Source organism: Cariama cristata, unplaced genomic scaffold (genome assembly GCF_000690535.1).
Source record: "Cariama cristata isolate BGI_N322 unplaced genomic scaffold, ASM69053v1 scaffold5065, whole genome shotgun sequence".
NCBI classification, from domain to species: domain Eukaryota; kingdom Metazoa; phylum Chordata; class Aves; order Cariamiformes; family Cariamidae; genus Cariama; species Cariama cristata.
The window spans coordinates 7,177-22,096 of NW_009617976.1; the positions used below are offsets into that span (position 1 = coordinate 7,177).

The 14,920-nt window shown below is 44.6% G+C and overlaps 1 protein-coding gene across 1 annotated transcript in view; it reads left to right on the top strand.

Annotated features, from left to right (window-relative positions):
- BUB1 (BUB1 mitotic checkpoint serine/threonine kinase) overlaps positions 1-9,310 on the top strand; it is a gene marked incomplete at its 5' end in the record, with an annotated part of 16,437 nt that extends 7,127 nt beyond the window's left edge. Inside the window, 14 exons of the mRNA XM_009700676.1 lie at positions 186-323; positions 1,349-1,444; positions 2,105-2,192; positions 2,596-2,677; positions 3,356-3,536; positions 4,100-4,178; positions 4,707-4,912; positions 5,396-5,536; positions 6,178-6,293; positions 7,530-7,691; positions 7,893-8,050; positions 8,144-8,321; positions 8,568-8,674; positions 9,115-9,310. Coding sequence (XP_009698978.1) covers positions 186-323; positions 1,349-1,444; positions 2,105-2,192; positions 2,596-2,677; positions 3,356-3,536; positions 4,100-4,178; positions 4,707-4,912; positions 5,396-5,536; positions 6,178-6,293; positions 7,530-7,691; positions 7,893-8,050; positions 8,144-8,321; positions 8,568-8,674; positions 9,115-9,310 — 1,928 coding nt within the window. The remainder of the gene's footprint in view (positions 1-185; positions 324-1,348; positions 1,445-2,104; positions 2,193-2,595; positions 2,678-3,355; positions 3,537-4,099; positions 4,179-4,706; positions 4,913-5,395; positions 5,537-6,177; positions 6,294-7,529; positions 7,692-7,892; positions 8,051-8,143; positions 8,322-8,567; positions 8,675-9,114) is intronic.
- Positions 9,311-14,920: the final 5,610 nt, after the last annotated feature.

Here is a 14,920-nt window from a genome sequence, read left to right on the forward strand (position 1 = left end):
AGGGCAGTCTCCCTTGGGAATCTGCCAAGCAGAACTCTGAACAAGCCAAAATCTCTCCCAAAATTCTGGACTGTCATTCTGCTACTCATCTTGTTTACTTCTCTTGCTAACATTTTGCTAGCACTGAAATGTTAATAAACAATCCCAGGCTGCTTCAGAAATTATCTCGCTGTTCTCTTTTCTAGCATTTAGAGTTGGAAATTCTTCCTTTGCTTCTGGAAATGCTTCTCAAGCTACCCCAAACACCTCGCTGGGAGGAGCAACGCAGGCAACGCCATTCAAAGTGCAACCTTCACCTACGGTTCATACAAAGGAAGCATTGGGTAAGCATCTGGAGTAACATACTAGTTCCCCTGGAGTTAATGGGATCTTGCCTGGTAATTTTAGTGGAGCCGAATATACAAGGAGGCTATCTAGGGATAGGCATGTGCACCATTCAATCAAAGAGAAAAATAAAATTAAACTGGCATTCTTCTTCTGTGATTGTCTGAATGACCCAAACCCTTTGACCAGAAATAGGTGCTTTAATAACATCCCAACAGCCATATCCTGTAAACTTCCAGATAAGTCACTGGAGATACACCTGCCAGGCTTCTTTGGGCAGCATGTTCTCTGAGCTGCTCTTGTCAGTAGTGTCAGAGACTCCAGTTTCAGTGATGAAGACCCGTAACAGACTAATGTGGAAGAACGTTAGGAAGTTAAGTCAACTCTGGTTGATGGTGAGCTTCCCCCAAAGCTGAAGCAAGGGTGACTTATGCAAAAGGTCTTTGATTATTTAACAGACATTGTCAATTCTAAACATTGCTTTTTCAAAATCCTAAGAGGGAAATTGCAGTTGTATTTCTGATGTCAGATGTGGCGTAATAATATCCTGATGCTATTTTATCCCTTTTGTACTCTTCTGCCATGTTCTTCTGTTTTGATAGTAAGCACGTTAACCACTAACATGTAGCAAACTACTGCAGCTGAATATACATCTGTAAAAAGAAAAAACGAAAAAGCTTGTGGTATTCATTAGATTTCCAAATATCTAAGAAGATAAAAGAGAACTTGCTCCTTTAGGAGAACTTGAAATCTCATCTTGGAGAGGAAGGAGGAAAAAAAAAAAAAAAGGTCATGGCACCAGCAACTATGTGTTGGCCAAGTTGGATCTTCCTGTGTTTGTTCAGTTGTCTGGAGTGTTTAAATGCAATATGAAGGAATAATTTGTTATTGGCATTTTATAAATGATAAGAATATTATAATTAATTGGCATTTGATTTGACTACTACACAATGGAAGAACCTCTGAAAATTTCTTTTACTGCAGTGGTATTCCTGTGGATTTTATTTCTTTATTTTTTTTTCAGGATTTCTCATGGATATGTTTCAAACACCCATCTTGCCTGAACCATCTATTGAAGAAAGCGAGGAGGAGGCATTTGAAGTCTTTTGCAGAAAAAGCGGTCTGTATTATTTGTTTTTTCAGTCCATGATATTTCACTCCTTTATTTCCCATTTACCCCACCTACCAGTCCTGATAATTTTGAGATAAGTAGTTGAGCAGCTGTGAAGAACCAACTTCTTTCCTTTTAGATAAGTTGTATATTTCGATGCACAGTCTGAGAACAGCAGAAGCAATTTATTGTTAGCAAGCCTATTAATGTGTGTATTGAACATGTTGCTTCTCTGTAGAGACTTTTCTCTGGTACTTAAGACCTAACTGAAAAGGGCACAGCTGGTTCTTCATATGAGTACAGCTTTTTTTCTAAAACATTTTGTAGGCTGGGTGTTAGAATTTGAATCGCCACCTTATTCTAACAGTTAAAATTGTCTGAAAACCAGGCAGTAGCAGCGGCTTACAAGAGTAAGCACAGAGATTACTTCACAACGGGTCAGATGCAGCCAAGAAGGCTTCTGTACTCTTAGCCAGTCTTGGTCCTGAGATGGAAAAATCTTCCCTGCTTCCAGGGGCTTATAGGAAAGATGATTTGTGTGGCAATTCTGAGGACGTTCCTGGTCTAGCTGGACATCATGACCATCAGTTGCCTGGTTAAGGGGTGAAAATGTGACTTTATATAATCCTCATTGGGTGATGGTGATATTGGTTATCTTTTATTTTTAAGAGCCTGATGGAAGTCTGAAAACTGATGTTGCCGTTGTCATGCCTGCATTTTCTATCTTTGAAGATGAGAATGAAAAAGAGAACAGTGGGTAAGGAGGAAAAAAGTAACAGCTGAGTTCAGCTTATTAAGAATTACCTATAGGATTGATTCTATTCCATATAACTTTGCTGTGACTGTATTTGCAGTATCAGGATTGACTTGAATACAATCGCTAGCAGCTGCGTGGAAGTGGCATGAGAAAGCTGTAGTTGCTTCTCTGTGGAATTGCGCAACTTCCCTGTTTGGACAGCGTACTTGAGATGCTTCATTTTCTGGATAACTGTGGCTAGCTTGTTTCTTTGAGCTACTGCAACTTCTCTAAGTATCTGCAAAGAGGATTCTTTAAAAATAAATAAAAAAAATAAAAATTAAAACCAGCAAGTCTTTGTTATGGTCAGTCTGCCTGGGAAAGTTTCTGGGGAAAAGCTGTTGTAAACTACCTGTTTTGTCAGGATCCCACAGCATAAAAACAAGTCAGAAGAGCCCAGAACTATTGTAGAGCGTCCCTTGACTGACTGTGCAGCAAATACAGAAGTGAGTGTTTGATCTTATTGCAAGAATTAGCCTTGAAAATCGATTACATAATTACAGGGGATATCGGAGGTGGTTGTATTTACCTTTGTTCTATCCCAATCCTGGAATATTCTTATGAATGATACCTAGCTGAAGTCTAGGTACCCTTTCCCATTTCCTATCAATGAGATGAGCTTTTTTAGTTGTTAATTTTCGCAAAACTTCTAAGAGCTTGATAGTGGAGACCTCTACCCCTAGAACAAATCTGACTGCAGTTGATGTGTGGATTTGGCATCTCTTTGGGGGAGGAAGGACAGGGAGCGAGAAACACTTTATGTTCTAGTAACTACTGGACAATTTTCATAGCTGAGGAGATGCCTAAAACTTCAATCTGCTTGGATATAGGCGATCACTAAGTAATGAGATGGGCTTTTTCAGACTCTTCTGGCAACTTTTTCTTGTCTAGCATTTTGCTGTGGTATTGATTCTTGTCAACATTCAGGTCTGATACAAAACTATGTAAACCTGTGATTTAGGTTTTATTGCCATTCCTTTATTTTTCTAATACTGTAACTTGACACATGCAGACTCAACGTTACTGAAACTGCCCGCAGAGGCTGCTCGTAGGTTACAGCGCAGCTCTGGCAGGATAGTTTCAATGGCTTAGTTTTAAATCTTCATGCATTTTTTCCTGTCTAGGAAGAAAGAGGGACACCAGAATTCTTGGGGGATGATTATACAGTGTGGAATGTACCAAATAGTAATAAAACCTTAGCTCCCAGTCCAAACAACACAAGAGACTTTGCACGAGCTGCCCAGCTTGTATCAACACCATTTAATTACCTGTCGGCACGTTCCCTACAAGCTTTGGAAAACAAAGGTAAAATAACAAATGCTTCAGGTTGAAAGCATCTAATTCAGTCCTGCGTAATTCTGTTTCTGTGCCCTGGTTACCTCACAGGCCTTACCAAATACCACATAGGTATGGCTCCCACAGCTGCCACTTCTGAGTATGCCTTCCTTGCAGAACAGCAGCTGGGAGCATGGGCTGGCCCTGCATGTAAGCTTTCCAAGAATTTTTAATTGGGGGGATAAAAGAAAGTGGCAAGGGATGAGGCTTTGACTGTGCTGTTGAACTGCTATTCTGAACTGTTCCAAGGGGTTGTAACTAGTAAAAAATTGACTGAAGTCCCAGCGCTGCCTTCTTCTGGGGGCACCTTTATGCTTGTCTGCCCCTCTTTAGTCTTGGAATACATTCCCTAAAGAAATTGAGCTATTATCTTTACTCATATATTTTAAAATAGACTTGTTCAGTTCTAGCTTTTGTGATGCCTTCGCAGCTTTCACAGCTGCGGTGCGACTTAACCTTGGTAAGAATACTCTAAATGTGCTTGCCTTTGGGGAAAACAAACATTTGCTATTGTTGCTACTCCCTTTGTTCAGCCTGCGGGGATGACTTACCGCAAATGGATCTGGAGTTTTCGGAAGAACTGCACAAGCAGACAAAAACTAAGAATCTAAGGTATGTCATGACTTGCTGAGGTTTTTCAAGACGGGAGTGCTGGGCGAATCTATGCCAGAGCAGGCAGGTCTGCTAGGCTGCCCTTGATGTGAGTTTTCCAAGTAATCTAGAGCTGATGTATTTGTGTCATACTGACTCTCCTTAGTGTACCTATTCGCACTTTGCAGAGTTGAATGAACCTGGGTATGGTGACAATGCCCCTGAAGATGCTCCTGTGATTTAAGTTTTCTGACACGTTTAAGTTAAAAGTTAACTGTCCAGAAAGTTTTAATGGCTGTGCATGTATAACTACTGCTTTCTTTGCAATATTGGCTGAACTTGTTGGCCGATGAACTTGCAAGTTATTAGACTATGGGTAGCATGATATGACCAGATCTTACTTTCTTAAGAAATGTCCATTTTAGTCATATTTATGTTGTTTATGGCCAAAGTCGCAAGCACGGACATTTGACACATTTCTGCATACTGAAGATGCAAAAATACCACAGCAGTACTGTCATTCAATAATATTTTGTCTTAAATATGTAGCCCTGCTCTTGAACACATTGCAGAACAAGGAGAGCTTCAAGGAAATGGAATTCAAGGAATCGCTACAGCTGCTTCTCAAAGATTACATGAGCAGACTGCCATGAGCAGAACTGAATATTCCTCATCTGTTGGGGTGGACAAAATTTCTCATGAAAAGCTGTCTGGAGCTGGGCAAGACAGGACAGCCCGGAGTGTTAGAGCTGCAGGTACAGAGCATTGCCTACAGTTTTCTTCCATCAGGTCCGAGACAGGAGTGATGTCATGTTCTTGCAGCAGCACTTCGTTCCAGCATGAAGGTGGTCCCTGCAGTGAGCAAACGGTCTTGTGGCTCCTGCAAGGAGATCGCTGCGTACGTACCAGCGATGTAAGGAAGGACAAGTTTGGGTCGTACCTGTATTATGCGATGCCAAAGATATTCTGCAGTACAGGAATACTTGGGAGTACCTAGGGGTTCTTTGCTAGTTGAGGCTCAATACTTCAGAAACATCTGTCTTTCTGGGCAACTTTAACAGATAAGACAGGTATAAAATCTGGATTGTCAAAATGGAGAAATACTTAACTTATCCCTCTGGGGTTTTTCTTTTTCTTTTTTTTTTTAAATCAAAGATACTCTTCAAGTATAACCTTCTGTTACCTCTTTGAAACGACACTTTTCTTATAGTTTAAATGTTTTTCTTCTTTCCCTGAAGTCCTTGTTGAGAACCCTTGGGATAAGGAATTGATTTGCAAATTCTTATCAGAGCTTCCTAAACCACTCCACACCTATGCCAACTACTTTGAATGGAAATCTACTCTTCCGTCCATCAAACTGAAGAATGAACTCCCACTGGGTAAGAGCTACTTCAAACATTTCACTTTAAAGCATTTCTTGAAGTTTTTCTGGGAACTTCTGAAGTATCTTTCTAATTCAGTTCACTTGCACATATATCCAGATAGCTTCTGGATCTAAACCTCAGATTTGAAATTATACCTGGTTTTTTGTTTGTCTTTTGTTGCATAAGTGTTTTTGATTAGGCATCCTGAGTAGGGAATCTTCCTAATTTTCCTTTCCTAGTAATCTGTGACACAACTTTCAACCGTTGTATGGAACAGCAGCGGTCCTGTGTCAACAAAATCTGTACGACAGTAATTGCAACACGCTTGTATGACTTCAACATTAGTGTTTACTTTACAAGAAATGCACTTTGGAATTTGATTACTTCCAGGGAGTCAGACTAAAATAGAAACACTGATTTTTGGTATGTGGCACTTCACAGCACTCTTGTTCCCAAGAGTGAGTAAAGGCTCTCTTCTGTGCAAAGGATGGCTAGCAAGAAGAGACTTGTAGAGAAAGACTAGCCTTAGGTTAAAGCAGTAACTTATATAGGCTGGTGCTTTTTTCCTTTTTTTTTTTTTTTTTCCCCCCCCCTGAGTAGTGATGTCTCTTCCATGAAGTTTGCCAGCAGGACTTAATGCTGTTAATCTCTTAAAGGTTCCAGCTCATTCCATGTGGACTGCTTGGTTGGAGAGGGAGCTTTTGCCCAAGTCTATCAAGCTTCCATTCTGGATGCAAGTAACCCTAGAAACAATCAGAAAGTAATATTCAAGGTAAGTAGTGTTGATTCAGAATAGCTCTGCTGGAAAATTGTGGAGTCTTGTAGTAGTGCTGTGATGTGTGATTGATTCTACATGGAAGTTACTTCTCCTCTTGACTCGACTTTCTTATTCACCTTTTCTTTATAAAGTAGTCACAAGTGTCCTGAGGAGTAAGAATTGCAGCCAGGCTATCTTTCCTAGCTGAACAAAGGCAGCTACTTGTATGAGCGCTCTTAGTCACCAGAAAATGAGAATATATGTGGCTTGATGATAAAACTGGGGCCGTTCTTTGTTCCAGATACATGCCCACTAGCTTTCCACAAGCGTTTTTGCACTTTGTTCAGCCAGCCTGTTTGGTGGCAGCTGGCTGTTACGTAGCCTTTGCTGGGTGATACCTCTCTGGTGCAGTTTTATTAATAAACACGCTTGTCCTGATGGCGACTGTAGACTGAGCAGCTCCCTCTCTGCTCTGCCCTGTCTTTTTCCAGGCTGCTTCAGTGCAGGAATGAGCAACAGATGATAGCATGTGTTTACATCAGAACCGCTGCCAAAAGGAAAGTCTGTGCAACTGCGAGGTCGGCTTAGCCCGAGAGGGTTGTACTAGGTCATGCAACCCTGCATCTGCTGCCGGCTGAGAGAGCACGTGTACACTTACTACAGTCTGGCTGAAACATGGTTATGCGACTGAGGCGACACGCACACTCCCTTAGCCTTTCCGCGTTAGATCTATCTTTAGAACCTTTTTGTGGATCTCCTCTGTAACATCTACTCTTTCAGGAAAAAAAAATTTTTTGTGTTAACACCTTAACTGAGAGCTTTCTAGTTTGTAAAGGCAACTTAAGGCGTTGGGGGTTTTTTTTGAGCATCAAGTGTTCAATGTAGCAGGGGAAACAGTAGGGGAAGGGTTTTCCTCCTTTGACTTCAAAAGCCTTCTCTATTGCACAAGGTGTCTGTTGCCAGCAGAAACATCAAAGCTGCAGAAAGACTGACATTTTAAATAACATAAAAGAGTGCATAAGCCAGAATGGAATTGTGGTGTGTAATTGAAGTCTTGATTCAAGAGGATTAATCATTAAGTGTATCGACCTGAGGTTATTTACTGTAGATATAAGTATTTTATTTGGTCAAAAGGAAAAATGCCTACTGTGCCATTAAAAAAACCCAAAACAACAAAAAAACTCAACCAGAGATGAACTTCCGCTTTTAATGCTAATAGATTTTCCTAGTAAATCAACTTTTTGGTTACAGGTCCAGAAGCCTGCCAACCCTTGGGAGTTCTATATCGCGACGCAACTGGCAGAAAGGATCAATCCAAGTATACGCCATCTCTACATCCACTTTTATTCTGCTCATTTCTTTCAAAATGGAAGCATTTTGGTTGGTGAGCTCTACAACTATGGAACGTTGCTAGTAAGTGTAGTTGGCTTACGCTCTGGAACATCTATATTCTTTTTGGAGTGTGATTATATTACAATATCCAGATGTCTCCTCTACTCTCCACTTCACAGGCCTTCATTGTGAATGTACTCTGCATTTATCAGCATGGACCTGTTATCCATATCAAGTTGTTTCTGTGTAGCTGATGGTTCTTCTCTCTCTTTTTGTTTACAGAATGCCATAAACATTTACAAAAAGCTGCCTGAAAAGGTGATGCCTCAAGCACTTGTAATCTACTTTGCTGTAAAAATTCTTTATATGGTGGAAGAGCTCCACAGCTGCAGAATCATTCATGGTGACATTAAGCCTGACAATTTCATACTTGGAGAAAGGCAAGTATTCCTCTTTGCTACACGAGATGCCAGTATATCACGATATCATAGCCTTGACACTTATGTGATCACTTCTTGTCGTCATGGTTGAAGGTTTCTGGACAATGATACATGTGACATAGATGGTCTCGCTCATGGCTTGACGCTCATTGACTTGGGCCAGAGCATAGACATGAAACTCTTTCCTGAAGGAACAGCATTTACTGCAAAGTGTGAAACATCTGGATTTCAGTGTATTGAAATGCTGACGCAGAAACCATGGAACTACCAGGTATGAGATTGCATAGGCAGCCTGAACGTTTGGAGCTTCCTGCGTGCATCTGGTGTGAATAAATGGAGTATCGAAGTATTAGACTTTTGCACCAGAGTTGTAGCTTTGGCTTGTTGCTTTAGAAACACAATCCTGAACCCCCTCTTCTTACAGAGTTTGCCCTGCTGGCTCTGCAGAGTGTTTTTCAGCTAATTTTTAGTGGTCTCAATACATTTTTAATAGGAAACTTGTTTATTCTTTGTTTAGACAGACTACTTTGGCATTGCAGCAACGGTCTACTGCATGCTCTTTGGTACCTACATGCAAGTGAAGAATGAAAATGGTATCTGGAAGCCTGAGGGAACCTTCAGAAGGTTGGTGTCAAAAATCTTTTCAAAACTTTCCCTTGTCTCGAAAGACGTGTCATTAGTACCAGGTTGGTTTGAGGTTAGTTTCTGTGACAACTTTCAGTGTTGCTCGCATGCACTTCTTGATGCCCTAAAAACTGGGTTCAGGGCATGGGAACTGCTGTATCAAATTCACTGACTTAAGCACAGGAAGCGTTTCAGCCGTGCACGTGGCGAATTGCACGGCGTCCTCAGCTACTTCCTGCCTGGAAGGAGGAAACAACAACTAACGGGGAAAAATCCCACTGGTTCGCTAAGCAGCGTGCCGCAACGGAAGCTGCGTTGTGTTACAGCGATGTCTGCAGTTGCTCCAGCCTGTAACTAGGGAGGGAGCAGGGTAAATACGGGAAATAGTATTTTAACAGCTTGAATTTAGAAATTTTTTTTGTATTTTTGTTCCTTTGCAGGCTTGCCAACGCTGAACTGTGGAAAGAGTTCTTTGAGAGCATGCTGAACATCCCCGACTGCCGCAGCCTGCCTTCTCTAGGAGTTTTGCGCAAAAAGCTGAAGGACTTATTTTGCAAGTCATATGCAAAGGAAATAAAGTTCCTTCGGAACAGGCTTGTTGTGTTGCTCATAGAACACAAACGGTCGCGAAAATAAGCATTTAGTTTGCACATTTACTGAGGACTAGCATTTTATTGATGTGAAATCTTTTTGTAATAATGTGGTTTAAAAATAAAAGTTGTTGGGGTTAACTTCAGGAATGATAACTTGCATCTTTCTATGTTTTTGTGGAAAAAAAATTACACTACATTTACTTGTTCATGTAACTTGTCCAGTTTGGGAGGCATGGGCGTGCTGGAGACTGTAGACAGTTGTCATAATACTGTGTATTTCTAAGGGGGGGAAAAAGCTGGTGAAAAGTGTTGTACAGGTGAAGTAATTGCTTTCAATCATCCCTGGGATTTTTGAAAAAGACCATCGAAATCTTTGTGTGGAAGGGACCTGGGAAGTCTGCTGCTCTGACCTGAAAGCAAGGTCAGTGCTGAGTTCAGACCAACTACGCTGGCAACCCTTAGCTCTCGTTAGGAGACTGGGATAAATGCGGTCCAGCCGGGTGAAGGGCAGGCTGGTCTTTGAAATGTAAAGCATATGTGAGACGTCAAGGATTAATTTTTCTTTCATGACAAACGGTGAACAGAGCCTTTGGGGAGGAGCGAGTGTTGGAAACAGGAATGTCATGCCAGCCTGAGACCCTACCGTCTTGGAAGACTCCTGCATTTCTTCTCTTGGAAGTGAAGACAACACTTGGAGGTGAAATACCACGTACATAACGTGGCTATGAGAGCAGGAACTCGGGTACCTTTCTATACCCGATCAGGGAAAAACCCATGGTCGGTGGGTGTAAGGAGGACAGGTTTTCTGTAAGCATCTCCTGCTCCCAAAAAAGCAAAACAAATAGGAGGAAATGCTGTTTTGAGTTAAAAAAGCTACTGCAGATAACTAACAAATAGGAGGAAATGCTGTTTTGAGTTGGTGATGAGGTGAACACGCAGATGAGCAACAGCCCTCAGAGTGCTGCTATTGCAGCTCTTTGAGGTTTGGGGCTCCTGCATTCGCAGCCCTCCTGCTCTACCCTTTCTCTCGGGAACTTCTAGGTTGAAAGAAATCAAGGTTCACAGATTAGATTCAGGTTAGATAGGACTGAAGTCACACTTGCTGCTTGTGTTACATTCACTTCTGAACGGCCGCAACACAATTATTAGAGTTGAAGGGAAAATCAAGAAGCAAGTGCCTTGGCTGGAATTGAAATCATTTTCTCTCTGCTATGAGCTTTTGTTTGCTTTTATTGTGGCAGAATATCGTGGAAATATTCTGGGGAAAATGCCAGGAAAGCGTTCCTTTAGAAGTGTCCCCTATTCCTTTTTATCTATTTTTACGTTTCTTAATTACAGCGGCCATACACCAACGTGCTGAATCATTGCTGCCTACACAAGTCGCTCACTCGGGTTTGCCTGAGGTTGGCTTGACTCTGTAGCTAGTTTGTCAAATGTTAAATGTCAAAATAATCGAATTACCTGAATTACACAAACTCTAGCAGGCACCTTGAGCACACCAGCTCCACAGCAGCATCCGTGCTGGGCTGTCTGCCTCGGCTTGGGAGCAAAGGCTGTGCTCTCTCAGGTGAGAATGGACATTGCTTCTCCAGAGCAGTGTCTGCACTGAGCAAACGTCTCCGGTGGAGGTTTTCTCTGCTTGCCTTGCTTCAAAGCAAAACTTTGTTCCCTGTATTCATTCTTGCAGCCAAACATTTAAAAGGATGCCAGGAACAGCTGGACGTGGCCGATAGGTACTGCGAAGGATGGATGGCATCTCTCGAGCAACCCTTGCCACGCAGCGACTTCTCTTTTTGTTTCTCCACGTCCTTCAGCGTTGCTAAGCTGAGACTTGCTGCTAAGACTCGTCTGTGCCACCTTTCTCTGGAGTCACAACTGTGGTCACCTTGGAGGTTTTCCTAGCTGGACCTGTCCTGCCTTCCCTCTCCTCTCTTGGGATTTCCGTGGGATGACAAAAACTCCCCGGCTGCCCCATCTCGGGGCGAGATGCGCTGGCCGTGCAGAAGTTGTACCGCAGCTTATTGCTGTCTTCGCTTGAGCCTCCATCACTGCCGATTGATCTTGGGGAATAAACGTGTACAGGGCTTTGCTCCTCGCAGGCTGGTGATGCTCTGCGTTTCTGCCTTACAAGCGGTGAATAACGGAGGGCTGGCAGCCTCGCGCGCTGCCAAGAAGCCAGGATCGCTGGGATAATCCCAGCGCCGAGATGCTTCTCTCACTAAGGGCCTTCTCCGTGGATAAAATGAGGAGCTGTAACCAGGAGTTATGGGACCTGGAGTGATTTGTAAAGAAGATAACATTACGGGGGAGAGGAGAGCCAGCGGCGCTACACGGGGAAATTGGTGTTTGATGTGTGTGCAGCATGTGAATGTTGGTATTTGGACTTTGTCAGCCTGGCTTTGCTGCCTGCAAATCCTCTTTTCCTAAACCACATATGAGGGATGTGTGGACTTTATCGACGGAGAAGCTGGAGAGCACTCTCAGGGCAGCACACACCTCGAAGGGGCTCCAGAGGAGTTTGCAGCCTGCGGGATGCGGTTCTCCTGACGCCGCTCACAGTCGCGTTCCTGCAGTGCCCTGGTTTATAATCCTGTGAGACGGATAGAAAAAAAAGGCTGTTTTATCAGCAAAGCCGCGGGCGGGAGGCGAGGGCATTAATTTTATTTGTGCATCGCTCTCCACAGGAGGGAGACAAACAACAGACATCGTGAGAGGCAGGAGATTTATGAATTTCAGGGGTATTTTTCCTCTGCTTAAATTGTTCAACTTGAAAACCATCCAGGGGTTGGGTAGGTGAGCAAAGCCCGGACCAGCTGATAGGGCCCTGGATGCTGAGGAAGGGCAGGGATGCTGGGCTGGGGGGGGTGGGTTTTGTAGGGTTTGCTCTTCTGGCCCGGGGGGCCGCAGAGGGAAGGCGAGCTGGAATAACAAACTGGAATCGCAGGCTGCTCTGCTTGCAGAGGGGCTGGAAACGCTTGTTCGGTTGTTTCCATACATCCACCTGCGCCGTACAAAAGCTCGTATCGACAGGAGGAGCGTTGACCCCAGCGAATGTGGTGGTTTGGGTAATTCACTCTTCTGCTGTTTGTTTATCAGCTCCTTTCAGGTCTCGCATCACGATCTTGCTCTTCTCCCTGCTGCCGGCAGCAAACCTGCCCCGGACCGATGCCTCCCCGTAGGATGCGGTGCCGTGTACCCGGGCTCCGTGGCTGCCTGGCCACCTGCCTACAGTTTTGGGACACCCAGCAGCATTGCTCCTTCTTGCTTTGGGAAACCCTTTTCCATGTCACATAGCAACGCGGGATGTTTTCTTCCCACAGCTGGGGCACCTCTGCCTGCCTTTATGGCAAATAACTCTCAGATTACCCTTGACTGCAGCCTGCTTTGCATCTTGGTAGGCTTTCTGCAGCATATGGAAAAGCGGTGGGGTTTGATACGAAGCAGCTGGTTAACACATCAGCTGTAGCAAGTTGCACCATGAGGCAGATCAGCTGGAGAAACCTCCTTGTAGCTGGTGGAAATACAAACATTCAATGCTGGGTTGCTTCCCCCTCCCTCCTCCTTTATTTAATTTTCTTATGAGCTGAGCTGGAGCCAGCTGTTCTCCGTCCAGGCAAAAATCTCTGCCAGGCTCAAATTTTTATACGTCTAGTAAATATATATTTAGTTCCTCATCTTGTAACACAGCATCATACGCCCCTCTGAAAAGTGCGGAGCCCTTTTTGGAGCGGCGTATGATGCTACGTTATGAGCATGATGGAGTTTTCACCTGCATCTTTGCCTCTAATTAATGCTAATCTCTGCTGGCCCCATCTCAGGGTAATGATTTTTTTTTTTTTTTCTTTCCGCAGCGCCTGCGGTACAGGTGTGTCCCCACCAGCTGTGCCACCAGCCGGGTGGGAGCCTCTACAGCTTAAATGTCAGCCCCCCGCAAGTGGAGAAGGAGCTCGCGTGGGTGTAGGAGTTTCACATCGTTATATATGGTAGATAGGTGTTTGCTATATCTCGCCGTGCATCCCTCCTCGCTTGGCAAGCATCCCGTCTGCCTGCCAGCACCGCTTCTGCCCTACGGCTAAGAGCATCCCAGGGAAGCTGGGTATGGGTGTGAGCTCCTGAGGATGCTTGCAGGGATGCACCGGGTGGGATTTTTGCTTGCCATCACCTTGATTCTATCACTTTGGGTTCTTAATTTTGCTATGAATTATTATAGCTGAGCCCCAGGGAGGAGCAGAGATCTGAGATGGGGTAGCTGGTGGGGATGGCTAAAGGGATGCTGCCTGCCCAAGTCGGTGCGGGGTCGGATTCAGGCTGCCCCAGCCCTGCTATTTTCCATTAAATAGTCTTAAAGAGAAGCCCCCCGTGCCAGGCTCCTGCCCCTGCCATCCCCTTGCACAAGCATTGCATGGAGAAGCAGGAGGGATAAAGGAATAAAACCGTTGCAGGAGGGATAAAGGGGTAAAACCATCGCAGGAGGGGCTGGGCAGCGTGACGGCCGTGGGAACGGGTCCATGGAGAGACAGCCTGGAGGGGTGGAGACTCCTATTTTCTAACCGATTTTAAAATAAGCTGCTAAAAAAGAGCTTTGAAAAAAAACAACAACACAAAAACCCAAAGCCCCAGCTGGCGACGCTGATATTTCCTCCTCGGCGCGCGCCGAATCCACGCTGATGAAGATCTCTAGGTATCCCCAGAGTCGCCCTTTAGAGATAACTCATCTTGGGGCCTCCACCACCCACACGGAGAGGAGAGATTTCCTGGCGCGTGGGTGGCTGGCTTTTTCTGCTGCAGAAAACCCAAGTTTACTCACTTTTCACCCTTTGCCATCGCTCCGTGCCTCGGTGGCAAGCCGGGGCCCCTAGCCAGGGTCCGGGGCTTGCTCTCTCCCAGGTCCTTCATCGTTTGCTGGTGGTAACCCATCACCAAGCACCCCTGGCCGAGCCCTTGCTGCCGACAACATCTCCCTACCCTCGGCCAGCAGAGGCCAAATTTCTCAATTATGGTATCTAAGCCGTTCAAAAAAAAAAAAAAGTTGGAGGTTGTTAAAAGTTGCAGGCACCTCACTAATTAATTAGATGCACGCTAATGAAGCAGCGGTCCTGGTTGCTGTACAGGTGAGATATTAATGTCACCCAAGGCAATGTCATTCAGCCCCATTAGGAGCAACAAATAATTTCACCCAGCTTGAAATACCCGTTAACCGGGTGACAAATTAACTCGGGCCAGCAGCGAATTGAAGCGACAGGCCCCGGGGGATGTCCCAGCCCCGACCCAGGGACCACTCGGGTCACGACAGGACCGTTCTCAGCCGCCGCTGCCTCCAGAAGAGGCTGCTCCTGAGGGACTGTCCCTTGGTCCATCGCCACGTCACCGTCACCATCACCGCTGCGGGTGGGTGAAGAATAGCGGTGTCCTACAAAGAGATGGTTTAGATGTTTCTTTAACAAACATATATAGGTTTTAAAAAAATTTCCTATTTTTATATATATAACCTTTGCATGTTCATAGCAGCCACTGGGGACACAGAACAAGCCGATGGAGGAGTAACGGCTCTGGTTTGGTTTGGTTTGGTTTAAATTCAGTGGCTCGGTGCTCACCGGGGATGTGGAGGACCCGGCTTTGGTCCCTGCCCGGCACAGGGGATGCGGACCCAAGG